At 35.6% G+C, this 27972-nt stretch overlaps 3 protein-coding genes across 3 annotated transcripts; 2 read left to right on the top strand and 1 right to left on the bottom strand.

The window, feature by feature from the left end:
- Window positions 1–722: 722 nt before the first annotated feature.
- slc26a5 (solute carrier family 26 member 5) lies at window positions 723–15145 on the top strand. Its single transcript, XM_079817411.1, is given in 20 exon segments — window positions 723–841; window positions 2010–2272; window positions 3011–3150; window positions 3320–3430; window positions 5408–5580; window positions 6157–6321; window positions 6602–6754; window positions 6849–6931; window positions 7033–7180; window positions 8271–8384; window positions 8597–8674; window positions 8822–8917; window positions 9085–9191; window positions 9631–9700; window positions 9935–10027; window positions 10298–10426; window positions 10715–10921; window positions 11403–11457; window positions 14857–14966; window positions 14968–15145. Coding segments are annotated over 19 exon segments (2217 nt in total). The 5' UTR covers window positions 723–841; window positions 2010–2117; the 3' UTR covers window positions 14998–15145.
- Window positions 15146–16214: 1069 nt separating this feature from the next.
- Window positions 16215–20796, bottom strand: psmc2 (proteasome 26S subunit, ATPase 2). The gene is made up of 12 exons (XM_079817410.1): window positions 20626–20796; window positions 20218–20255; window positions 20041–20122; window positions 19853–19952; window positions 18304–18435; window positions 18151–18223; window positions 17972–18067; window positions 17689–17853; window positions 17505–17592; window positions 16829–17031; window positions 16622–16718; window positions 16215–16503 (listed from the first exon to the last, which is right to left on the bottom strand). Exons 1-12 carry the CDS (start codon window positions 20693–20695, stop codon window positions 16346–16348), a joined length of 1302 nt encoding a protein of 433 aa, XP_079673536.1. The 5' UTR covers window positions 20696–20796; the 3' UTR covers window positions 16215–16345.
- Window positions 20797–20993: 197 nt separating this feature from the next.
- On the top strand, window positions 20994–27869 carry prdm4 (PR domain containing 4). Its single transcript, XM_079816914.1, has 12 exons — window positions 20994–21094; window positions 21436–21486; window positions 21568–21680; window positions 21794–21982; window positions 22713–23465; window positions 23537–23686; window positions 24332–24450; window positions 24855–24940; window positions 25067–25194; window positions 25271–25696; window positions 25979–26147; window positions 26887–27869. Exons 3-12 carry the CDS (start codon window positions 21569–21571, stop codon window positions 27218–27220), a joined length of 2466 nt encoding a protein of 821 aa, XP_079673040.1. The 5' UTR covers window positions 20994–21094; window positions 21436–21486; window position 21568; the 3' UTR covers window positions 27221–27869.
- Window positions 27870–27972: the final 103 nt, after the last annotated feature.

Here is a 27972-nt window from a genome sequence, read left to right as displayed (position 1 = left end):
CTTCAACTTTTAAAAGTGTAACATAATACTAAATGTTTGAAGCTTACGTTTCTCCATGTGAGAAAAAGGCTTATTTAGTTCTGACATCATCATTTGTGTGCAGTAATGGGAAATACTTTGATGATATTATGATGAACTAAATCATGATGAAGTTATAAAACTGTGGCCTGTGATGGATACTCTATAATGTTTATATATTTTGAATTATGATACAGCAGGAATCAGATTCTCCATTGACTGTCCCAATCTGCCCACATCACACCCATTTAAAAAGGTATAGTGTGAATGGCAATTTATTTTGAACATTTTAAACGTTTATTTTAAAATACCAATGGGAAAAGTCCAAAGTGTCCTATTTAATGTCTTATTCGTTTTAATAATACGTTTTAATGGTATTAACTTGTTGTTGCATAGTTGTTACACAAGAGGGCGCGCTTACATTGCATTTGCACCCTTGCATTGTCATGTTAGGGAAATCTTTTTGTAAAAAAAATATTTATAAAATAGTTTTTTTTCTAATCACAATTACTTATAAAAACATTATTTACTTGTTTATCAATCTCTCTATAATCTGCCTGATATCAGGTGTGCAGTATTTATCTCCTTTATCTGATACGGATGCGTTAGTGAAGAGAACTACATGTCCCATGTGGCGTTTAGGTTTGTGTAGTGACGTATGAGGTTACGTACGCTTCTCTTATCAGCGGACGCAGATGACGCAACTGTCGTCGGCAGTTAAAGGGCTTTCACATGTTATACAGTAACAGGACTGTCGATGCCCGCGCTCTTCTCAGCCCAGTTTATCGACCTTGGGTCATTTTCAGGACGGAGGCAGAGAGAGGTAAGATGCTTAGTTTTTTTCTCATCCTTAAAAATGCAATAATTGAGCAAAGCTCTTTGGTTACACTGGATCGTACCTGCTTAACAGGTTTGTGGAGTCGTAGGTACGAACCGAACGAGGACGTTCTTACAAATTATTTCTGGTTGCCTTATGTTTTTAAAAGTTTGAGGTTATGGCGGAAACACACGTACGCTATTGAAACTCACTGTTTGTCATTACATCATGACTGTGCATTTGACACATGCGATGCATGTTGATTTTTCCTCTATGTTTTCTCATGAACATATGTAAACAATGACTTCAACGATGGATAGCTGAAAGCATCTTTTACTAGTCTAAATAGCCTAAATACGTCAGTAAAATTACTTTATTTTATGTTTGCTACTTTACACTTACTCTCACTCCTGTTGCTGTTTTTTATTTATATATAAAGCACCTCAGTATAATGCTTACATTTAGGTTGAGAATTTATTTGCACTCCAACCCATTCTTTGTGATAGAATGCATGCTTTAAAATCTTTAAAAATTGCCTTTTTAAAATGGATAAAGCAGCAGTTTTGTGGCATGACCCTTGAATGTCACAAGTTCATCTGTTGTAGTGTGCAGGGCTTGTAATGTTTATACCACTGCTTTGTCAACCTATTCCAGCAACATCGGTCATATCCACTGCATTTTACTATGGTCTTGTGATTGGCAGTGGACCGTACTAAAAATGGACTGGATCCATGGATGGGTTGTTATTGCTTAAGCTCTACACCGTGTCCTGAGTACAGGTTGTGTGTTTTAGACACACTAATGTGTGGATTAAATCATAAAACCATAATATTACACTTCATATAACTTAAGGATACAACATTTTTCTGTAAAAAAAGTCAGGTGAAACAGATTTTTTTCCCCCTGCCTGTAGGTTGCATGATAGATCATCACTGTCATCTCTAGCAGGCTGTGCAGACTAAAACTGGCTGTCATTCAAGATTATTTTGAGGGCTTGTAATTATAGACCAACAGTGTTTGACCTCTGCAAGTCTCCAAATAAAACCAAGTGGGTTGTCAGTGTGACGTAAAATGTTTTGTTACCTAATAGCTGATCATCAGAACATGCTTGAATGAAATCAGCGTTGTGTGTGATGGTTTGAAGTTGATTCTTAAACCTTTTCTTTCTCCACAGAGTGCGCTCTCTCAACTATTCACTGAAAACAGGAAGAGGAAGTAAAGCAAGAGCACGTTCATTCTCGAGGTCATCCTAGCCTGACATGCCTGTGTTTCCACTGCTGCTATGGAGCACGTAACTGCTAGCGAGGAACCATCTGGTACGTTGATGTACCGCGTGGAACGGCCCGTGTTCAATGAAGGCTATATTGACTCGGAGCTTCTGCATAGAAAGAAGAGGACACCCAAGTCATGCAGACGGAGAATAGCTGAGCAGCTGCGGTAGGGCTATTTCAATAGATTCTGCTTTCATAGTTACTGATGAGAAGTCTGCGTTACAGTGGAGTCCAAAAGTCTGAGACCGCATTTCTAGGTCACTTATCATATAAGCAAATTTGTGATATTGATCAAATGACACTTTGTACACATTATCAGATGTTCATCCACTGAAACACAAGATGATCATTCTCAAATCGTGTGTACTCTAACTTTTGGAGTTCATGCAGCGTGAGTGCTGAGAGACAAACCAAATACTAAAAAATTATTAGTAATGGAAAAGTGTATTAAATAATAAAAAAGTGTTTTTAATCGTGCTCTTACTGTGATTTTTCTCCGCTGTGTTTTATAACTTCAGTAATGGTATCTGGTTTGCGTCTTATCTGAACTTCAGAAAATCAGCTTCGACTGATAAAACAACAGCCATAATATATTAATTATTTAATCATATCCTCCATATAAGATTGGAGTACTACTAGTATTACACCACAATCCCCGTCTGAGCTGAATGAATTGATGACGCCGTTTCAATGGGCAAGGACAGACTAATTTAAGTTGTCATTCACTGATAATCTTCTCCTCCGTCATCGCTCTATAATCTTGTAAACATGTATTCAAAATGTGTCACATCTGATTTGATGTCAAGGATACAAAATATCTGCAGAGTTTGATTATGCAAGTATTCAAATCACACAACTATGATGATGTATTTGTACTAACAGCCATCTCTCCCTTATATTTCAGCTGCTCGTCTGGGAAAGCCAAATCTGCTGTACTTAGTTTTTTCCCAATTATAACATGGCTGCCATCATATCCACTGAAGGAATACCTGTTTGGGGACATAGTTTCTGGCATCAGCACAGGTGTAATGCAGCTACCTCAAGGTCAGATGTTATTGAAAATTGTTCAATATTAAATATTAATGTGTTTATTATTATTAGTAGTAGTTGTTTTAGTAATGTTGTTATTAATACATTTAGTTTACTCCTATGCTATTGAGTTATTGATCACTGTGCAAGTTGATAATTTGCTTCTCTTTCTCACATTCAACAGGTCTTGCTTATGCGATGTTGGCCGCTGTTCCTCCAGTGTTTGGGTTATATTCGTCATTTTATCCCGTCCTATTATACACATTCTTCGGTACCTCCAGACATATATCAATAGGTGAGACTCAATTGCATGCATGCCGTGCTTTTAATACATACTTTTGACTTGAAATATAGTCTCAGCTTCAGCCGGACCACCCACATGCAAATTGTTTGCATAAATTGAAAGTGGCATGGAAAGTTGTAATCGGATCGGTTGACTCTATGCAGTGAATTTACAGAAGACTTCATAGAGACTGTCGCGCAATGTTTTTTCACACCTGTCTATTATTGTAGTATTATTTATTTTGGATAAACCCACACCATGCAGCACAATACAAACTGAAGTTAGTCTGTCATGTGGGCCTGTTTTTATTAAAAATTTTCAAAAGACTACCTGAAATATGACATTCCTCTATTCAGTTTTGCTGAGTCAGTCTTATTAAGCAAAGCATTACTGTCAGACTAAACAATGTAGTTCATTTGGATAAGATCTAAAATCCTTAGTCTGTTTATCCCAACGCTTCCGTGAACTCTGGGGCCTTGTGGCATAGTCTCATTAGGAAGTCAGTTTTTCATTGTTCCTGCCAAATGTAAAGGTTGACGCTCTGATTTCAATGTCCTGACTTTCATAAGAATGAAAAGAAAGTGTTATTTCTAAGAAACTTTCTAAGACGTGAATGCACTGTTTTATGGGTGGGTAGATTCCCTGCAGTTTTGTTTTTGTCCTGTTTTATGTGGGGATCTTCAAACCCTCCGAAATCCCTGTAGGATTTTAGAAACACCACTGAGAAGATAGATCAAAGGTTCAAAAGTCAAAAGGTTACCCAAACCAGAGTTGTTGCTTCAATATCTTGCATTCTCTGCCCCTGTGGCGTGAATTGAGTGCGAGAGAATGGGCGATAGTCCAAATGTTTGTCCAGGTCCTGCTGCACAGAGGCATGCTGCCTCCTGTTTAAACAACACTCACGCTCTGTCCCTCTACAGTGTAATGGCAATGTAAAACTGACCCAGTTGCATGGTTTTATCTAGATGGCGAGCCAGCTCACTTGCGTAAATGCACCCATAAATATTTGCTCACATGACAAATGACACTCAGCCACCACACATCGTGTGCCTTAGAGCAATTACACCACCTGTTACTTTCTTACACAATGACTCCGTAAAGACACACTTAAAACAGTATAAATCCCATTGCATTTAATAAATGAGAAGCAATATGAGTATATTATTATTATTAATATTTAGATAACAATAATTATGAGATGTAATGATATTTAATACAGAATATAATATCTGCGTTTGTTTTATTATTATAGAAATAAATAGATATAATTACTAATACTACTTATAGATATAAATGCAGATTATAATATTTTAAGTTGCATTTATGTTTTTATTTTTTATAAGTAATATTACTTGATATTATGGCTGTCAAACGATTAATCACGATAAATCGCATCCAAAATAAAAGTTTTCGTTTACTAAAGTTATGTGTGTGTACTGTGTATAATTATTATGTATCTTTTGAATACACACATATACAGGTGTATATATTTAAGATTTTTTTTTTTAAATAAATATATATATATATATATATATATATATATTTTATTTATTTAAGAAAAAAAATTAAATTATTTTTCTTAAATATATACGTGTGTGTGTATATATAATATATATATTATATACACAAAATAATTATACACAGTACACACTTGCGTATTATGTAAACACAAACTTTTCGTTTGATAGCACTACTTGATATAGATTATAATATTTTGTTGCATTTATTATAATTAAATATAGTCCAATCACACTTTTCAAGCAAAGCATTTAACATAAAAAAGGTTGTGAGGTTTGAAATAATCATACAATAGTTATTTGTAAAAATATAGAATGTGTGTCAGTATGTGTGTATATATGTATATATATATATATATAATATTACTTCTACTAAATAATTACAAAAATTGTCATCCATGCATAACTTTAGCACAGTATCCTTAAATGTTTTCTTTAAAACGGTTTTATTGATGATGTTTTTTTTCTTCAGGCACGTTTGCAGTAATCAGTCTGATGATTGGCGGGGTGGCTGTAAGGGAGGTCCCAGACTCCATGTTTGCAGTCAATGGGACCAACGCATCACAGGCTGTGGATTTTGTGGGCCGTGATGCCAGAAGAGTGGAGGTGGTTGTAGCTCTGACAACCCTAGTAGGAATAATTCAGGTGGGCCACTGTCTGATCTTACCCACAGTTTTGAACATCGCAAAGAGTGTATAATCTACTTATTTAATTTTATTAAGTGTGAAGTTCAAGTGTGTAATTTCTGAAATCAAAGAACGAATTATTATTTAAGTCTTGAAATGTCATTTGATTCCCCCATTAGAACTGAAGTAGATCAAAACTAGTGTCTGTATTAGGCATCCAAGTAAATTCCTGCAACACAGTTGTATGTCACCATTACGAAGCAGACATGTGATAACAGCATGATTGTGATCATGCCCCTGTCTTTTGTAGATAAACCATCTGAAAAACATTCTAGTGCAATTCTCAGTCACTCAGCTCAGCTCACTCAGCTCACTTTCAGCAGTATAATATTACCATAAACCTATTAAAACAAGTTTATGGTATACATTACAGTCATATCATGCAGGCCTACACAGTGTTTATATAGACACCTTTCATGGAATACTGTAAACCTGCTCAGGTGGATGACTTCATGTGATTCTCCTCAAGTTACTGTAACCAGAGGTACTTCCAGATTGATGTTTGGGAACATAATTGTGTTCTGATCACCTGTAGTTTGTTCTGGGTCTGCTGAGATTCGGCTTCCTGGCTATTTACCTGACTGAGCCACTGGTGCGAGGTTTCACTACAGCTGCCGCTGTGCACGTCTCAGTGTCGCAGCTCAAGTACCTGCTGGGAGTGCACACTGCGCGCTTCAATGGGCCTCTCTCTGTAGTGTATGTAAGTAACCTTTGACCCTAGGGAAACTCCAGGGTGTTTGTTTTTGATATGTGACACGGTTGCACCTATGAGCATGTTTCACATTACTTCATAAACACTCTCATTGCTTAAGGTGTTTGCTTATGGTATTACTTGAATAGTGAATGAATAAAGATCCTTGTTAACTAAACAAAACATTTTGTTAGTTGAAACAAAGCTGAAATAAGATTAATAACTAGGAAGACTGTGTACTGATCTGTGATTTGTTCTTTTGTGTTGCATTTATTTTGTTTTCCCCCAGAGCATTGATGCCGTCTTCAGGAACATTGCAAGCACTAATGTTGTCACGCTAGTTATTGGACTGGCGTGCACTGTGTTCCTCTATATCATCAAAGATCTCAATGAACGCTTCAAAAAGAAGCTACCTATCCCCATCCCTGGAGAAATCATAGTGGTAAAACTTTAAAAGCCCTTTCCATGAAACACTGTTCTCACGCATGCACTCAAAATCCCTTTGTGTAAATCCATGATGTTCTTGTTCTTTAAAGGTAATTGTGTCCACTGGAATCTCGTACGGGATGCTTATGTCTGAGAACTATGGAGTTGAAGTTGTGGGTACAATTCCCACCGGGTAAGATCATGCAACCTTTCTTAAAGGTTCTGAACTGAAACTGTTTACATTTTTATAAATGTTTACATTTTAATATTTCTTTCTTAATGTCTTGTTTTAAGGTTGCTGCCACCCAAGATTCCAGACTTCTCAGTCTTTCCTAACCTCCTCCCAGACGCCATTGCTATAGCTGTTGTTGGCTTCTCGATTGCAATATCATTAGCCAAAATCTTTGCTCTCAAGCATGGCTACAGTGTGGATGGAAATCAGGTAGAGAATGAAATGAAATGTCATAGTTCTGCCTTGTACAGCTGAAAACTCATCTCTTCCGTGAGCACCTGATCCCTTCATTTTCATCTATTTCCTCCCTATTCTAGTTTATGCTACTCTAAGCAATGTCCGAAACATAGTATTTTAAGAACTTTTTGCGTTTTTTTTTTTTTTTGCCTTTTCATGTCAGATCGCTTCCTCAGTTGTAAGTCGTTTTGGATAAAAGCATCTTCAAAATTAATAAATGTAAACGTTGTACATTAGCCCTAAAAAACATTCAACCACTATGCTACACTTTGTGCTCTAAATAATGTGATAAAACAAAATGTCAAACCAAGTGGAATTGACTTTTCAAGCAAAGTTTGAAGTTTGTTAGTTTTGAAGTGATACAAAAATAGACGTACTGCTACACTGTCTGTAATTCAGTTGTCCCATACTTCATTGTCGAAGTAATTTGATTCTATGTTTCCTAGAAGCAGGGACATGGATTTTATTTAGCTGCCCTTTATTTTGGTTTACTGAATAAGCCAGACACCACAGTTACTTGCCATTTGGCTAATCCTTTTGTCCAAAATGACTTCTAGTGCACAAATTGCATTTATATGGGGCAACATAATGCAAAGAGGCTTGCTTAAGACTGGACAACAGTAATAAAGATGGATTGTGACCTCAGTAACTCACCAGTTCGTCTGTTTAGGACTGAACTTTTGTGTGAGGAGCCAAGATTCTCAACTTCCAGAAGTTCCCATTATATAGAAAATCAGGGCTATTTTTAGGATAGCATGCTAACATGTACGCTACTGTTCTGTTCAAAAGATGGTCAGTAAGATTTTTTTAAAACGTTTTTGGAAGAAGCCTCTTCTGCTGTTTAGATCATATTTATTTGATAATTAAAACAGTAAGACTGTAAAATATTACAATTTAAAATACCTGTTTTCTATTTTATTATATCTTAAAATGCAATATATTCCTGTATTCAGTGTCACATGATCATTGCAAATCACATGACTTCAAGTTATACAGTATTTTTATGATCCTGAGGGTAAAACCAGATGGTCTTATGAAATCATTTTGTGTTTGATGTGACTAGGAGCTCATGGCGCTGGGACTTTGTAACTTTATGAGTTCATTCTTCCACACCTTTGTCGTGACTGCCTCAATGTCTCGCAGCCTGGTACAGGAGAGCACAGGAGGACACACTCAAGTAAGTGAGACATATTTGTGTAAGATGACATATCGATGATGCTATGTACTTACTGGTTATTGCAAAAGTACATTTCCTGAAGTGGAGTGTCCCTCTGATAATGACCTCATCACAATGGCTCTATCGCTGCTGTAAAACCTTAAAGATAAGATAAGACAGTCTTGCCTCCTAAAAGACTCAATTCAATTATGTTGATATGCGCGTTTCTACAGATTGCAGGACTGTTGGCGTCCTTACTCGTGCTACTGGTGGTGGTGGCCATTGGATTTGTCTTTCAGCCATTACCTACGGTATGCAAAGAGCTTTCTGATATGTTTACCATTGGGGCTCATTGATTTTGTGCAATCAAAGAAAACCACCTAAAATGTCTGTCTACGTGCAAAAGAAGTCAGAGATCACATGGTGTTTATTTAGTGTCCTCTTTGTACTCCCATTAGACTGTGTTGGCTGCTATCATCATGGTCAATCTCCTGGGGATGTTTAAGCAAATGAGAGACATTCCTGCATTATGGAGAACCAGCAAGATTGAACTGGTGAGCGTCAGAGGCACTTCTCATTTGGTTGTTCAACATACTGTTCCAAACGATTTCCATCTATTAAAATGAACCTCTTTGCTTTGAATGGCTCTTTCCACTCAATAAACTTCATGTTTGGGTTATTTTTTTGGGACATGATGAAATATCTGACATGTTTTCTTCAGGCAATTTGGCTGGTGTCCTTTTTTGCATCGGTTTTCCTTGGTCTGGATTATGGTCTGGTGGTTTCCATGGGCTTTGCCATGCTCACAGTTATTTACAGAACACAGTGGTAAAACACGTCTTCCTGCTCTGGTGCAAAATAATTCAATCAAGATATACAAACAAATCTCAAGCTCTTTACAGCTAAAATAATGTATAAATATTTTTTTTAATTGTATTAAGTTCATAGAAAATATTATTAAATAATTTGTGTTTACATATTCAGTGTATTAATTCATACTGTTCTAATGGCAATTTATGCACTAGACTAGAGTTTTTTTTTTTTCTTGTATTTCAGCATGAAACCTTTTTTTTAGATATAATCTATATATTTAATTTTTGTTTTTAAATATTAAATCCTGTAATCTTGAATACAACGTATATTTGAACTTGTATTTCTTCATTTATTATGTTATATAGTAAAATTTTTATATATTTATTTTCTGAATTGATTACCTTGTTATTACTTTGCCAAAGAAAATGTCCAATTCAGATCTTTTTCTTTTAAGCCCTAAGAATGTTATTCTTGGACAAATCCCAGATACGGGATTGTACTTTGATGTGGATGAGTATGAAGAGGTAAGAAACATTGCTTCTAAAAGACATTAAACCATCATAACTTTCTAGTTCCTGTGTCATCTTTACATGAGACTGAACCCATAACTATCTCATTAACATGAGCTTGCTCCACTCCAAAACTGTTGTTCTCATCTTTTTCTTGGTCACAGGCACCCAATTAGTCTTGATTTAATCCATCTTTTTTCCACCCACAAATCTTTGTCCTCTTATCTGCCGTTTGTTCTCTTTCTCAAGGCTGAGGAATGCTCAGGGATTAAGATTTTTCAGTCCAATTCCTCCATCTACTTTGCAAACAGTGACCTGTATGTGAGCTCCCTCAAGGCAAAGGTAAGTCTGTTATGATTAACTTGTGTTTTAGAAAATGTTCTTGTGTGTGTGTGTGTGTGTGTGTGTGTGTGTGTGTGTGTGTGTGTGTGTGTGTGTGTGTGTGTGTGTGTGTGTGTGTGTGTGTTTTATTGTTCTGTCCTTGAGTATGTTTGGTACATTTTATTGTGGGGAAAAAAGCTCCCATGAACAACAAGTGTTTGGCCTCACAAAGTTCAGTGTATTTTGCAGATATTATAGTTATTCTGTACATTTTGCTTTGTTTGACTACAGACCGGAATTGACCCGGCACAACTGCTCACTGCCAGGCAATCACAGCTAAAGTATGCAAAAAGAGACACCGGGGAGAGTAAGACCATAAACCACGCCTGTTCGCAGAAGAAACAAGCAGTTGTCTTATTGGTATGAATATATTTGATCTGTGACACTTCAGTCAATAACATCTTCTTTACCTTTACATTTGAACCTCATCATGGGTTACATGTTGCACCATATTATTACTCACTGTTTTATACATTTATGTTTGCAAGACAAATGTCATTTTAAGTATATGCAAATTAAAGCATGCAAACTCGAAACTTCACCCTGGCTTCTAAAATACAGCACTATAGCTTAGATTTTCTGCCTCGTAATGTGGTGGTTTGGTGATGCAACATTTCTGACCTGACATGTTCTGTGGTGCCACAACAGGATGTGGAGCTTGGTGTCACTCATGAGGTGGTGAATGGGTCGCAAAAACAGATGCAAGTGTTCAGCAATGGAGCAACGGAGAACCACACTGAATCTGAATCTGAGGACGACTTCTTTCTGCAGCGTCTAACCCCCATTCACTCCATCATACTGGACTTTACTCCTGTTAACTTTATTGACTCTGTAGGAGCCAAAACCATTAAATCAGTAAGTTGATAGATTTTATTCTCAAAGATGAAGCGTACCTCTGTAAAGACAAACAGTCTGATCTGACTGAGATCTGATTTAATACGTTAGACCACATGCTGTGCTGCTACATACTGACCAGCTTTTTCTTTTTAGATACGATTGCCATTTATTATTACAACAGTTTTACTATTTCTCATATTTGGGGTTTCGGTTTAATTTAACTCTTAACTTTAACCCATTACTTTCCCACCATTGTTTGTGGTACAGATATGACAGAGCTTATTGAGAAAAGGTGTGCGGTTACTTTCAAAGTGATCCGATTTATGATATTCACACCGGAGATGATAAAATGAGCAACTACCATATATCTAGTGCGTTAAAACAAACTGAACACCTTAGCAGCTGTAACCACCCACACACAACATTGCAGAAATCTAGTACAAAAATGTTCAGCCTTTATTTGTTATACATTTTGCAATAGTTCTTCTTTGTCCTACAGGTGATCAAGGAGTATGCAACAGTCGACGTGAAAGTTGTACTTGCTGGATGTAGCAGTAAGTAATTAATTCAATTTTTTTATATATCATCATATATCATCTCATAGTTTTTTTTACTCCATCAGAGTTCATGCTTACTATATATAGCAATGATTTTAAACATTTATAAATGTGTAAAAAGTTCATCAATGTTATGAAGGTTAAAGTTTATTATGATATATTTGTTAAATGTGGTTTAAATGAATATATAATATAATGTTTTTACTCCATAAGCTTTCATACTATATATAGCAATGAGTGATTACATTTATAAACATTTTAAAATGTATATAATATAATTCAAATTCATCAAAGTTCACATGCTTCATGTAGGTTAAGTTTCATTCTGATTATATTTGGTAAATGTGGTAGTATAATATAATATTATAGACATAGCAACATATGCTTTATTTAGGTTAAAGTTAATTCTGATATATTTGTTAAATGTGGGAATATGGGGATATAACTGAGGACCAATATAATATAATATAATAAATATACAGTCCATCAGAGTTCATATGCTTTATTTAGGTTAAAGTTCATTCTGATATATTTGTTAAATGTGGGAATATGGGGATATAACTGAGGACCAATATAATATAATATAATAAATATACAGTCCATCAGAGTTCATATGCTTTATTTAGGTTAAAGTTTATTCTGATATATTTGTTAAATGTGGTTAAATTAATATATAATATATAATATTTGTACTCCATAAGCATTCATACTATATGTAGCAATGGGTAATTACATTTATAAACATTTAAAAATGTATATAATATAATTGAAATTCATCAAAGTTCACATGCTTTATGTAGGTTAAATTTCATTCTGATATATTTGGTAAATGTGGGAATATGGGGATATAACTGAGGACCAATATGATATGATATAATATAATATAATATAATATAATATAATATAATATAATATAATATAATATAATATAATATAATATAATATAATATGATATAATATGATATAATATGATATAATATAATATAATATGATATAATATAATATAATATAATAGTCCATCAGAGTTAATATGCTTTATTTAGGTTAAAGTTCATTCTGATATATTTGTTAAATGTGGGAATATGGGGATATAACTGAGGACCAATATAATATAATATAATAAATATACAGTCCATCAGAGATCATATGCTTTATTTAGGTTCAAGTTTATTCTGATATATTTGTTAAATGTGGTTAAATTAATATATAATATTTTTACTCCATAAGCATTCATACTATATGTAGCAATGGGTAATTACATTTATAAACATTTAAAAATGTATATAATATAATTGAAATTCATCAAAGTTCACATGCTTCATGTAGGTTAAATTTCATTCTGATATATTTGGTAAATGTGGTTAAATTAATATATAATATTTTTACTTCATAAGCATTCATACTATTTGTAGCAATGGGTAATTACATTTATAAACATTTAAAAATGTATATAATATAATTGAAATTCATCAAAGTTCACATGCTTTATTTAGGTTAAAGTTAATTCTGATATATTTGTTAAATGTGGGAATATGGGCATATAACTGAGGACCAATATAATATAATTAATATATAGTCCATCAAAGTTCACATGCTTTATGTAGGTTAAATTTCATTCTGATATATTTGGTAAATGTGGGAATATGGGGATATAACTGAGGACCAATATAATATAATATAATATAATATATAATATAATAAAATAAATATAATATAATATAATATAATATAATATAATATAATATAATATAATATAATATAATATAATATAATATAATATAATATAATATAATAGTCCATCAGAGTTAATATGCTTTATTTAGGTTAAAGTTCATTCTGATATATTTGTTAAATGTGGGAATATGGGGATATAACTGAGGACCAATATAATATAATATAATAAATATACAGTCCATCAGAGATCATATGCTTTATTTAGGTTCAAGTTTATTCTGATATATTTGTTAAATGTGGTTAAATTAATATATAATATTTTTACTCCATAAGCATTCATACTATATGTAGCAATGGGTAATTACATTTATAAACATTTAAAAATGTATATAATATAATTGAAATTCATCAAAGTTCACATGCTTCATGTAGGTTAAATTTCATTCTGATATATTTGGTAAATGTGGTAGTATAATATAATATTATAGACATAGCAACATATGCTTTATTTAGGTTAAAGTTCATTCTGATATATTTGTTAAATGTGGGAATATGGGGATATAACTGAGGACCAATATAATATAATATAATAAATATACAGTCCATCAGAGATCATATGCTTTATTTAGGTTCAAGTTTATTCTGATATATTTGTTAAATGTGGTTAAATTAATATATAATATATAATATTTGTACTCCATAAGCATTCATACTATATGTAGCAATGGGTAATTACATTTATAAACATTTAAAAATGTATATAATATAATTGAAATTCATCAAAGTTCACATGCTTTATGTAGGTTAAATTTCATTCTGATATATTTGGTAAATGTGGGAATATGGGGATATAACTGAGGACCAATATAATATAATATAATATAATATAATAAATATAATATAATATAATATAATATAATATAATATAATATAATATAATATAATATAATATAATATAATAGTCCATCAGAGTTAATATGCTTTATTTAGGTTAAAGTTCATTCTGATATATTTGTTAAATGTGGGAATATGGGGATATAACTGAGGACCAATATAATATAATATAATAAATATACAGTCCATCAGAGTTCATATGCTTTATTTAGGTTAAAGTTAATTCTGATATATTTGTTAAATGTGGGAATATGGGGATATAACTGAGGACCAATATAATATAATATAATAAATATACAGTCCATCAGAGTTCATATGCTTTATTTAGGTTAAAGTTAATTCTGATATATTTGTTAAATGTGGGAATATGGGCATATAACTGAGGACCAATATAATATAATTAATATATAGTCCATCAGAGTTCATATGCTTTATTTAGGTTAAAGTTAATTCTGATATATTTGTTAAATGTGGGAATATGGGCATATAACTGAGGACCAATATAATATAATTAATATATAGTCCATCAGAGTTCATATGCTTTATTTAGGTTAAAGTTAATTCTGATATATTTGGTAAATGTGGGAATATGGGTGTATAACTGAGGACCTAAATAAAATAAAATAATATAGTCCATCAGAGTTCATATGCTTTATGTAGGTTAAAGTTCATTCTGATTTGTTGTATGTGGTAAACATCTCCACCTAGAGTTGGAACTAATAAATGGTCATATGGCCAGGCCAAAAATGCATGTTAACATTAACAATAATGTCACTTGAGTCTTTCACAAGATCCTTACAAGACCTTTTATGCTTCCGTGTTGTGCAGGGACCCTTCTCTCTGATCTCAGGACACTACAATTCTTCTGTGAGCCTGTGACCCCTGACCTCATTTTCCCTACCATTCATGACGCAGTGTTGCACTGTGAGCGCAGGAGGGACCTCCCCTGTCTGTCCTGAAATCCTTTGAACACAAACAAAACTGACATTTCAACTCTGTTTGAGAGGGTACGGCTTGAGTGGTCGAATATGAATGCGTTGTGCTGGAACGAGCACAAGTACTGTTACTTTTGGAGTCACTTTAGGATGGATGTCACATTAACTAAAGGAGGCTGGGAAAGTTTTAGCAATGAGCAGGCCAAAATGTTTTAGATGTAAACACTTTATTTAATGTGAATATGCCAGCAAATGTTGGGCTTAATATCATCGGTGCTCTTGTTTATTGCACTAACTGTGATCTTAAGCTCTACCAAAACTTGTTACGAACGACTATAAAACACTCTGTACCTTCAGTTCTTTTAAGTGCAATTAGTCTAAATCTGTTATTGACATTCCAGTAAGCTTATTTTTATGATAGAAATGTAGTTTTTACAGTTGTACGCAATGTGCTTGCTGTTTGTTTCTACAAATTATTTTCTTTTAGCAGTATTTACTTTTTTTTTTGGAAAGTCCACAGTTCTGGCTGTAGTATTCAGGAAAAAAGGCTTAACATGTTACATATTATTTAAAGACCTGATCGCAGAATTGCACTGTTGACAAATATGCTGCATTCTGTTTCATTATATACTTTAATCAGATTTTTTTTTTGTGCCAGAAATTGATTTAAATAAAAAAAAAAAAGTGTTTATTAAATATTTATCTAGGTCGCTCCAGGGTTTCTTGGAACCTACTGCAATTCATTTTTGTGGCTACAACGGACATTAACATTTAACAAGGGGTCTTAGTTAATGTTTATTGAAACAGCTGATTCCATGAAGTCTTAAATTAATTTCAGGTGTTCTTGTCTTTAGAACATGACATGGAAAGCCCACAGACAGAGACTGTCTCGGGCACCTTTGACACAGATCCTGGAATGATCACTCCGAGCACAGAAAGTGCATACAAAGAATTACTAATATTATTCTGTCCTAATATTTAGATGCTGTTTCATTACAGTAATGAAGGCCAAAGTTCAACAATCAGTTGCAACTGCATATAAATGTAGTGCATTTTATTGTCTTTTTATGCTTTTGTGGATTTAAGGTATTTTTGTATAATAAATGCAAATCATGACTCTAAATTAAATGTTTTTTCTCACGCCTTCTAGTTTGTTGAATTACTAATTACATTTTATAACCGGTATAACTATCCCAAAGAAGCAGAAAAACTATGAAACATTAATTTAAAAATATATACAAGTAGACGATGTAGTATGGATAATATTTTTATTTAATCAGTGGTAAATCACAGAACGGTGACATGACACATGAGAATCCTTGAACTATCAGGCAGAAAACATTTAGGTGGGGAAAAGGCATATAAGAGGAAAAAACCTATGTTTAGTTATAGGTCATATAGCGAGGGGTGGCGCTGAACTTGGCGTAGGATTTGATGACCTTGTTCACGGCCTCCAGAAAGTCTTTCTCTGTGGCGATTTTTCTACGAGCTCTGATGGCAAACATGCCTGCCTCTGTACACACACTGCGAATCTCAGCACCTAGGAGAAGAAAACACAGTTAGCATTAACTATTGTTGAAAGCCTCCACGTATGGGTCAGTTTAAGCCTGTATGTGAATAGTCTATTTAAATTGTGTGCTGTGACATTTTCAACTCACCTGTGCTGTTAGGACAGAGACGTGCAAGAAGCTCGAAGCGGATATCTCTTTCCACACTCATGGAACGGGCATGAATCTTGAAGATGTGAGTACGTCCCTGAAAACAGAGTATTGCATACATCTATCAGTTCAGAATGACGTTATATGATACCGGTCTATTTTTAGTAAATGGTAGCTGTTTTTGTCCCTATTGTGGCTAATACTCACTTCCAAGTCAGGCAGGCTGAACTCAATCTTTCTGTCCAGACGTCCGGGTCTCATCAGAGCCGGATCCAGGGTGTCTGGTCTGTTGGTGGCCATCAGGACTTTAATGTTTCCTCTGGGATCGAATCCATCCAGCTGGTTAATCAGCTCCAGCATAGTTCTCTGCACTTCATTGTCTCCTCCAGCTCCATCGTCAAAACGGGCACCTATAAGAGGGCAGCGTAAGCATAGTAACTGAGACTTCTTTGAGATCATGCAAAAGCTGTTGTGACTGAGATGTTAAATGGATAGTCCACCCAAAAATGAAGATTGTCATTGTTTATTCACCCTCATGTTGTTCCAAACCTGTATGCATTTCTTTCTACAGCTGAATGCAAAAGAAGATATTTTGGTAACCAAAGAGTTTCGCTTCCCTTTGACTTCCATTGTATGGACAAAAAAAAGACAATGGAAGTCAATGGGGACCAAAATTGTTTGTATACCAAGATTCTTCAAAATATATTTTGTGTTCAGCAGAAGAAAAAAATGCATACAGGTCTGGAACAACATGAGGGTGAGTAAATGATAGAATTGTAATTTTTTGGGGGTAGACTACCTTTTTAAATGTAATAAGACTTATAGACCCCCAAAGGAAGCTGAAATCATCCGATCCTGACTGTAGCAAATAGGACATTTTTACCTCCAATGGCGTCGATTTCATCAAAGAAAATCAGACAGGCTTTCTTAGTCCTTGCCATCTCAAACAGTTCACGAACCATCCGGGCACCCTGGGTTAGACAAAAAAAACATGGTATTATATAGATCTTACTAGTAAAGATTTTTTTTTAATTCAAATCTTTCTTCTGAATAGAAAAAGCACTTACCTCTCCAACATACTTCTGAACAAGCTCGGATCCAATGACTCTTATGAAGCAGGCATCAGTGCGGTTAGCCACGGCTCTTGCACAAAGGGTTTTCCCTGTACCGGGTGGCCCGAACAGCAACACACCCTTTGGAGGCTCAATACCCAGGTTCACAAAGCGCTCAGGCTGGAATTAAAAAGATGGAGGATGATTATAGAAACTATGTAGAATCTTAAATATCTACAGACATATAATACCTTCTGTTTATTTTGAACTGGTACATTTGGATGCACTTATGACTCACGTGGAGCAGAGGGGTTTCGACCACTTCTCTGAGCTTCTCTATCTGCTCTTTGCAGCCTCCAACATCACTGTAGGTCACATCAGGCTTCTCCTCCACCTGTTTATGTACAGTACATAATTACTCCTACAGTACTGCCTTGATAATGTACATGATAGCAAGCAACCTGAGCCGTTTCATACCTGCATCATAGTGACAGTGGGATCGATTTTGGGTGGCAGTGGAATATGGATCTGATACTTATTCCTGTCAACACTGTTAACAGATACAACTGTTTTAGATCAGATGCTACTCTGTAACACATTGAAATGAATGATCCATCATTTCCTGCTTACCCAACCCTCATTCCTTCTTCAATGTCAGTCGGAGCGACCTGATCGCTCAGGTCCACCACAAACTTGGCAAACTGTTTTACATTAATGATATACTTTGGATCCTCCGAGTCAGCATTGATTATCTTGGTGCATCTATAAATGAAAAAAAAGAGAAAAAAAGTAGCTCAGTATTATATAATTTGACCACTTTATTACATACACTACCATTCTAATTTTCAGCATGATTACTCCAGTCTTCAGTGTCACATGAATGATCTGATTTGCTGCATGAGAAACATTTGTGCTACTTAAAGTCACAATATGTCGTTTTTTTGCCACTAGAGGTCGCCTATTCAAAGCAAAAGCGTAGCTTGTTGATGCCAAGATTGAGAGCGGAATCTTGGGAGTTGTCGTCTTCATCTCACAGCCGGTGGAAAAGAATCGGAACGGGACTTGGGCAGAAATCATGTTCATGAATGAGAATATTAATGTTACTGTAGTATGAAGCAGAGCAGGACCAAGTGCTGTGGAAGCTGACCGAGATCGCTGAAGAGATTGTTAATGAGAGACGAGCGTGACACTCGGCTCGAGCACCGAAGATTTTATTATGCCAGTCGACGCTTCTGCTTCTTCCGGTCATGTAGCGCTGTTTTATCATATTAGATACATTTGAGTGTGTTGAAAATTATGTAATAACATTACTCTGTGCGTTCTCTCCATGGCTGCTATGAGACACTTGTTGCACACTGCAGTAAGCTAGATCGATATTAAAATATCATATTAATAAATGCTGGATGGCTTGTGTTGCTAAATGGCATGCAATTAATATGACGGAGAAAATGCTGTATTGCTGTTACTGAAAATAAAGCTGCATCTGATTATGCTATGTTAGCCACTTGACAAAATAGTGTTTTTCTCTGAGGCATGGTGAAAACATGCAGTCATGGAAAATCAAGAAAACGAGACTGAACAAAATTACAATTTAAAATCACTCAGAGCTAGAAATGTATCTTCATATTTACAGGTAAAGCTAAGGTATATAAAAATAATTTGTTTTCGGTCTATAAATCCAATCAAACAGTTGTTTCCTTGTCTAATAAAACATATCACATATTTAAGCGTCTTTGATGTTTCCACTGTTTTTCTACAAAATAAAACAGGAAATTGAGGGTAACACAGGTATGATGTTACTTATAGGCGGTCCGTGCCCTAGTTAAAATTGCTTTTTTTTTGGCTTTATACATTCTTGGAAACATCTGGGATAATGTAATATAACACTGTTCTAGTGGTTTTTTAGCGGATATTCGAATCCAAAAATCTTACATATTGTGCCTTTAACATTTTTGTAGAAAAGTGATACATTTGTTTCAGGATTCTTTGATTAATAAAAAATTAAAAAGAACCACATTTATTTGAACTGGAAATCTTTTGTAACATTACACGTCTTTACTGTCACTCTTGATCAATTTTATGCATCTTAGCTGAATAAAAGTATTCATTTATTTTAAAGCAAGGTAGTGTATTCCAAGCACATAAACTACTTATTTTCTAATAAAACTGAGGTTAATACCTGGCCACCTGCAGAGGCTGTTCACTCTGTAGAGTCTGTTTGTCTGCAGCCAGATCCCATAGTGCTGGTGGAGCCAGACCGGTGTCAGACTCTTTAATACCTGTTAAGACAGCATCAATGCATTTGTTTTATTACGTAGTGTGATCCACAAAACTAGTTCTCCACAACCACAATGTCAGGGCACTTACCAGTGAGCTCATTTATTTTCTTCAGAAGCTGTTGAATATCATCCTCTACTTGTTTGATCTGTCTGGAATATGTGCTTTGGCCCTATTCACAAACAAAAAACATTGAATAATTAACAAATAACATACAATTTATATTAAATAAAGTCCACCTGAATGTCAAAACAAGCCAATACTTACATAGGTTTTCAGCAGAGCAATATCTCCTTCATCCAAAGCTGAGAAATAAAACAGATAATAATAAATAAAAAAATTATGAGATATACTTATGCCACATGATGATATATTACTAAATTACCCAAATTAGTCAAAACTGACAATTAACGTGTTTATTATTCTCTAATCAGTCTGTTCAGGGTAACAGAGACTGATTTAACTACTACTGAGACATTTGACAACTCATATCATGAACGTGCCAGAGCAAATGGGTGGAATAATAACAATAGCATAACATTAAAATAGATTTAGCTTAGACGATTCGCCTTTTTGTTGACAAATTGACACTGCTGTGCGGCTAGTCAACAAATGCTAACTTGTCTGCTAATTCGCTTAATTTAAATTCCACCCGAAAGTCCTCGCATATAATACCTCGAATTGGTTTGTCCTCTTTTTCCTCTTCTTTAACTTTGCGTTGTTCGGTTCCTAAATAATCAGGCATGACTGCTTTCTTTCTTTCTTTGGAATAAAGTCGGTTAGTGACTGTAGAGAGTCGAGATTACACAGCAGGTTTTCAGACGAACAGTCACAGCGCTTTTGTGTTCCGGTGCATAAGGGAACAGGAAACTGAGTTTACGTTTCAAAATATAATTTAGACACCCCTCTCATAAATACATACATATATTCTTTGTATTGAACAAAACTTTGTGGTCATACATGCAATAAGGGACATTTAATTATTTATTAAGTAAATTTAGCATTTGCCTTTGGCTTGACTGCACTGGCAGGACGCATTACGGGACTCTTATTTTGAATTATAACCCGCCTTGTTTGCCTTTAGCCATGTTATTGTTTTCATACCACAAATCTTCCACGGAGGGATTGATATTTGGTCTTTATAGTAAGTAAATGATTTGGTTGACTTTTAAAAGATATATACTTTGCAGTGAACACCTTGCCATCTGTTATTGCATTTCTCTTAAGCTCGTTAACTGGCTAACTTAGTAGCTTCAAACACTGGCTGCATTATGGGCTCTTCCTTGTCCATTTCTGGTTGATTAAATACATATTTCTTGCAATATTATGTAGGTCTTTGTATTTATTAGCGTACTGAGTACACGTATAGCCAGAAAGACTTTTAAATGTGTCTTAAAACCTTCAATGAGGCTTATGATAAGAGTGTTGTGTGATCCACAAATAAATGTTTTCATTACTAATAGGATGAATATTTCCCTTTTCCAGATCCAAGAATGCATACATCACATCAATGCCTTAAGTGATCTTTGCTGTCAGGTAAACAAACATACCTGTTTCCGTGCAAGCACTATGGTAGACTCATTGTATTTTAAATGCAATAACAATTCTTCTGTTCAGCATGAACGACATGAACCTCAGCCCGGTGGGCATGGACCAGCTCAGTGTGCCCGTGAGTGCAAGCCACCTCGGCCTTCCCACATCCCCATCCCACAATCCCATCACAGCTTCAGGTAAGGACTTAAATGCCTCTTGGATGTGTATATATACATGGGCATGCCATTTGTTTGGTATGGTGTGGGACGTCTGGTGTATGGAGAAGTAACACTATCCGGTATTATTTCAGGCATGCCGGTCGCAATACCCAGCTTGGGTCCATCACTTGGGCCTCTTCCTTCTGCACTGTCCCTGATGTTACCCATGGGTCCTTTAGGGGACAGAGGTGTTATGTGTGGCCTTCCAGAGAGAAATTATTCATTACCACCTCCTCCATACCCGCACCTGGAGAGCAGCTATTTCAGACATATCCTTCCAGGTAATGTTACAGAAAACGTGTTAAGATACACTTTAAACCAAGTGCTGACAATCTTTCCAGACCTAGGGATCCCTCAATGTACAAAATAAATTAAAATCTATAATATTTTTTTTAATGAACTACTAACATATCTTCACAAACTTTGCAAGGATCTTTGATTCATGGTGCCACTTTATTGTCAAACACTGAGAGAGATTTTTTTTGTTGAATCACTGATATCTTTTCAATGAATTTTAAAATGTCTATACTTTGCTCAATAGCTTTATGTAAAAATGTGTGTGTATTATATAACATTTCTTCCAAAATACATTTTACATAAAGCAATAGAGCAAATTTAATCATATTTAAAATACATTTTTAAATATAGTAAATTACTTTTTAAACATTATATTTAAGTAAAGCTTTAGATAATAATTATTCTAATTTGAAATACATTTTTATAAATTCTATATTATAAAATCCATGTTAGTGCTTAATTTGCCCTAAAGCTTTATTTAAAATGTATTGTTGGCAGAGATATATCCTCTAAAATATTTTATTTCTGCAAAAATACTTTTTAAAAAGCAAATTAATCACATTTAAAATTCATTTTGAATATCTGTTAATCCGATCACTGAACATGTGCAGTGCCTTCATGGAACCCCAGGGGGCGTTAAATCTCTTTATTTATATTTGTGTTAGTACACCAATTAATCAAATTAATGAAATCTGGCCTTTTTTATCTCTTTAGGTATTCTGTCATATTTGGCAGATCGTCCCCCTCCCCAATACATTCATCCCAGCAGCCTTAATATGGATGGGACTCTTTCCGTGTCCAACAACAACCCCTCTGGATTAGACCCGTACAGCGGCCCTGGTGGCCCTTTAGAACAAGGCCTGGTGACCTTAGACACACGGCAGGTAGGAGGCCAGGCTGATCTCCACCAGGGAGGCTCTCACGAAGTGCAGCTGGATGCCTCGGGACTAACCATGGAGTCACGTGTCAGTAGTCCGATGTCTCCTGATGGAATGGAAGAGGACTTGGCCACTATGGAGGGTGTTGTGGTGGCAGATACCCAGCAGCAGCTGGGTTCCAGATCTCAGCCTCATGAGGGATTGACAGGTGTGGACTCTTCAGGAGGTGTTATGCCCCTGCATGGAGGAGGGCTGGAGCTGATGGAACAGGAGCACATGGGCGGCCGAGTAGGAACCAGCACTACAGGAGCGGGCGGTCCAAGGACGCTGGGTGAAGCCTTGCACTCCAATGAACTGAACTCTGGGGTGGTTAGTGTGGTGCTCACGGGGGCCATGCCGCCACAGACTCAACTAGAATCAGTATCTCTACACGGACCTTCAGGTATGGGACTCGAACCTGTCAACGTGTCACCCATCACTGCCGAAGTGTCTCTTGGGCCGGACAACAGCCTAGTGCTGGTGAACTCTACCTTACAACTAGAAGACTCAACATCTAATAAGGAAAACATGGCTACTGCCTTCAACATATGTAAGTTTTACTTGGTGATCTTGAATTATGCAATGTTTCGTTCCACTTTCATGCGTTTTATTTTCATTTAGGGTGCACTTTATGTGAGCAGTCTTATCCCTCGGACTGCCCTGAGCATGGACCTGTCACATTCATCCCAGACACGCCCATTCAGAGCAGAGCCCGCCTCTCTCTGCCTCGCCCCCTGTGCCTCCGCATTTCTGTAGCTGATGAGCCCATTGGTAAGTGAAGTGTTTTGTTTTTAAAGTTCAGTCCTGAAACGCTGAAACTATCCAAAATAACTGAACTATTCAACAAAAACTGATGCTTTGTGTATAATTATCAACATTTTGTTATTATGATGCACTGATATTAAAACTTTCATGAACTATTTTAGTGTTTCCAAAAAAACAACAACCCAGAAATAAAACAAAAAATAAAATTAATAGTTTTAAATGCTACCTAGTGGAGGTGAATTTAGGCATCACAACATTATAATGTACAGTATAAAAAAGGATATTCATAAAATTATTAGTGTTTTTAAAGATTAACCCTAAGTGAGTGAAAGATGAGGGCAAAGGTAATCTAAATGTAAAAATAGACCGAAATTAATTGCACTATTAAATATCCAATATATATCCACTATACTGTGAACTGATACTGATAAATAAAAAAAATCACTAATATTAACTAATAATCTACATGTACCAATAAATATGCACCTAATTGTATAGTATCTTATTGCTGGTCAAAAACAATTGACAAAAGATGTTTGGGTCAGGGATATCATCAGTTAGCTTGTTAAATGTAGTTAATAGAAAAGTGTGTTTGTTTTTGAAAACTGAAGATTTATTTGCATTGCTGAAGCCATTTTTTGTTTTCTGCAGGTGTGTTTGCTAGAGAGACCATAACCTCCAGGACCTGCTTTGGGCCGATGGTTGGACAGCACTGTAGCAGTGTAGAACTTACAGACTGGTCTGACAAGGACACCCCTCAAATATGGAAGGTCCTTGCCACATTTTTAAATACAAGTCTATTAAATTGGCAAAACATTTTTTTACTCCTTTTATCTTTACTTATACAATCTTTACTGATACACGTTTGGGGAAATGATGCTGAAAATTCAGCTATGCCATCACAGGAATACATTACAATTGGAAACAGTTAATTTAAATTGACATTTTTTTGCACAATATTACTGTTTTAATGTATCTTTGGTACAAAAAAACAAAACAAAACCCCATCCTTGGTGAGCATAAGATGCTTCTTTGAAAAACATTAAAAACTCCAGATCCCAAACGTTTGCATGGTAGCTAATCAAGCCTCATCTACATATTTTATTCACTATTACACTGATATATCATGTTGTAATCCTAAAATGGCTTTAATAGTGACTTTAATCTAATGTAGATGTTCCATAACGATATCCAAGAGTTCTGTATTGTGACGACAGATGAGCATGAATGCAACTGGATGATGTTTGTACGGAAAGCAAGGTAAGCACCTCACTTTATCGTGAAACTTTTCCCCATATCACTTAAATCAAGAAGCTCTATATTGAAAACCGTGCACGGTATGGAAACAATGAATTAGTTGTGAACTAAAATCGACTCTATTTGCAGGACTACAGAGGAGCAGAATCTCGTGGCATATATTGACAATGGGAAGCTTTATTTCTGCACGTCCAGAGAGATTCTGCCAGATCAGGAGCTGCTGTTTTATTTCAGCAGGGACTATAGTAGACAACTAGGTGGGACTTCCTGAAGATAACTGTACTGTATATATCCATATATGATCTATTCAATGGTGCTTTGTCTGTATTTCAGGTGTACCCAGAGTGCCTGAGGGCCAGATATGTCATTGTGGAAAAGAGTGTGCCTCTTTTTCAGAATTTAAATCTCACCTCAGCAGCCACGCTCAGAGCCATAGCCCCGGACCCCAGGACCACTCTGCTCATGCTACACACAGCCAATCCCAGTCGCAGGAGAAGGTGACCAATGAGCCATCCCGGTCCGCTTCCTCCCCACAATGGCAGTGCCACTCAGATGTGAATGAACATTCCAGCAGCGGCAACGGGCACGGCCGCGAGAGGAAGTTTAAATGCAGCATGTGCACACGAGCGTTCACTACGTCCACTAAGCTAAACGTGCATTTCATGGGCCACATGGGCATGAGACCACACAAGTGCAGCTACTGCAGCAAAGCCTTCAGTGATCCCAGCAATCTCAGAAAACACCTGAGAATCCACACAGGTACATGTGCATGTCTTGATGTTTACATGAAAATTGCATTCGAAATTCTTATAACCATTTTTTCTTTTACCATTTATTCAATCCAAACGTGAAAAAAGGTATCCATCAAACTGTAATAACAAGTTATATCAATATAATCATTTTTGAATGCCTGTTCATGTTGTTTTTAGTGAAATGAACTTGACCAGTAGAGAACCACTGTTAGCTAGTTTTAATTAGCCAGAGAAATACACTGTCATCATTACTATTGTGCTCATGAAATATGTATTTTATTTGCTGCAGGTCAGAAGAACTTCAGGTGTACAGTGTGTGGGAAGTCTTTTACTCAGAAAGCGCATGTGGAATCTCATATGGTTATACACACTGGTGCCAAGAACATTAAATGTGACCATTGTGACAAGATGTTTGTGCGGAAACAAGATCTCAAACAGCACATGTATTCACATTCACTGTAAGGCTGTATTTCATATTTTATTTTTAATATATATTATAAATATAATTTTAAAGAATTATATATTATAATATATGATATAATAATAACATAATATATAATGATTGAAAATATTATTAATATAAATATTAACTATCAATACATTTCATGATCCAATAAAATCCTGATTAGTTAAAGGTGCAGTGTGTAATATTTATTAGAATCTATTGACAGAAATGCAATATAATATACATAACTATGTTTTCAGTGGTGTATAAAGACCATACATAATGAACTGTTATGTTTTTATTACCTTAGAATGAGTCATTTCTATCTCCATACACCGCGGGTCCCCTTACAGTGAAGTTGGCATTTTGCGCCACCATGTTTCTACAGTAGCCCTAAACGGACAAACTTCTCTACAGAGCGCTAGCTACTCTCTGTTGTCTCATACGACAACATCTTTGTCCTGTGTCGGCCACCGTAGCTTCTCTATGTGCTTCGAAAGGGACGGATGAGTGGTGGATGGTTGCAATTCGCAATCTCACTGCTAGATGCAGCTAAACTTTACACACTGCACCTTTAAATCAAGTCTTGCCCTACATTATTTTTCTTGTTGAATAATGTTTCATTCTGAACAATCATGTGACATTACGGATATAAAATAGGTTGAGAATGCTGTTTCATGTTGGATTTAATACTCTCCATTATTCTAATAGCAACCTTGCTTTTTTCCTTGCTTATCTTTTCTCTTTTCCAGAGACCGCCAGATAACCTGTCCAAAGTGTGACAAACAGTTCTTGAAGACCGACCATCTCAAAAAACACTTAAACTCTCACAACGGGAAACGGGACTTCATCTGTGAAAAGTGCAACAAGGGCTTTCTCACTAAATACCACCTCACACGCCACCTCAAAATCTGCAAGGGTCCTAAGATCGGTCGAGGCACAGCGCAGAGTGAGGAAGGGGAGGAGGAGGAGGATGATGAGGAAGAGGATGAGGAGGAAGAGAGGGAAGTTGAAGGACCGATCGATCCAGCCAATGAGGAGGAGTGTGGAATAGGCATGGGAGGATATGCTGAAAAAACAATGTAACTTTCCTCTTAAATGTAACGAGACTAATCCAAGCCCAAGCTGTGTCTAGCCTGTTTGTCTTTGTCTTTGTGTGTGTGTGTGTGTGTGTGTGTGTGTGTGTGTGTGTGTGTGTGTGTGTGTGTGTGTGTGTGTGTGTGTGTGTGTGTGTGTGTGTGTGTGTGTGTGTGTGTGTGTGTGTGTGTGTGTGTGTGTGTGTGTGTGTGTGTGTGTGTGTGTGTGTGTGTGTGTGTGTGTGTGTGTGTGTGTGTGTGTGTGTGTGTGTGTGTGTGTGTGTGTGTGTGTGTGTGTGTGTGTGTGTGTGTGTGTGTGTGTGTGTGTGTGTGTGTATTCTTGTTCTGCCCAGCAGCCTTTAATTCCTGTTGCCAAAATGTATCCCTGTCACCTGGCCAATAGAAATGTAATAATATTTAAATAAGAAAAAATTGGCATTATATGTTTTCAAGTCAACTGTCACTGTTAAATTTATAAATCAGTAGTCAAAAATGAACTAAAGACATTGCCTTTTTGTAAATAAAAAAAGAGGAACATTTTGTGCCCATTTTTTTTATTTGTTTGTTGCTTAACGTGTTTGTTCAGTTAATTTGTTCACAGCAGCCATGCCTATTCTGTACTCTGTATTTATATTGTAAATAAATTAATATAACCTATTAAATGCAAATATTGTCGTTCATAATGAAAATAATATGCATTATAAATTGTAAATGATTGTTTCTAAATAGATAATTATAATAAACTACACTTATTGCAAATGA

This window comes from Gobio gobio (genome assembly GCF_949357685.1).
Source record: "Gobio gobio genome assembly, chromosome: 5".
Taxonomy (NCBI): Eukaryota; Metazoa; Chordata; class Actinopteri; order Cypriniformes; family Gobionidae; genus Gobio; species Gobio gobio.
This window is presented reverse-complemented; position numbering and strand designations above follow the sequence as displayed.

What these genes read in the sequence shown, in the direction of transcription:
- psmc2 (XM_079817410.1), bottom strand. Translation starts at nt 20,695, where the DNA reads ATGCCTGATTATTTAGGAACCGAACAACGCAAAGTTAAAGAAGAGGAA. An exon ending in GAAAATAAATGAGCTCACTG is followed by an intron (nt 19,953 to 20,040) that starts GTAAGTGCCCTG and finishes CTGTCTTAACAG; the next exon opens with GTATTAAAGAGTCTGACACC. An exon ending in GAAGAAGGAATGAGGGTTGG is followed by an intron (nt 18,224 to 18,303) that starts GTAAGCAGGAAA and finishes ATCTGTTAACAG; the next exon opens with TGTTGACAGGAATAAGTATC.
- prdm4 (XM_079816914.1), top strand. Translation starts at nt 21,569, where the DNA reads ATGAACGACATGAACCTCAGCCCGGTGGGCATGGACCAGCTCAGTGTG. An exon ending in GGCTACTGCCTTCAACATAT is followed by an intron (nt 23,466 to 23,536) that starts GTAAGTTTTACT and finishes ATTTTCATTTAG; the next exon opens with GGTGCACTTTATGTGAGCAG. An exon ending in ATGTTTGTACGGAAAGCAAG is followed by an intron (nt 24,941 to 25,066) that starts GTAAGCACCTCA and finishes CTCTATTTGCAG; the next exon opens with GACTACAGAGGAGCAGAATC.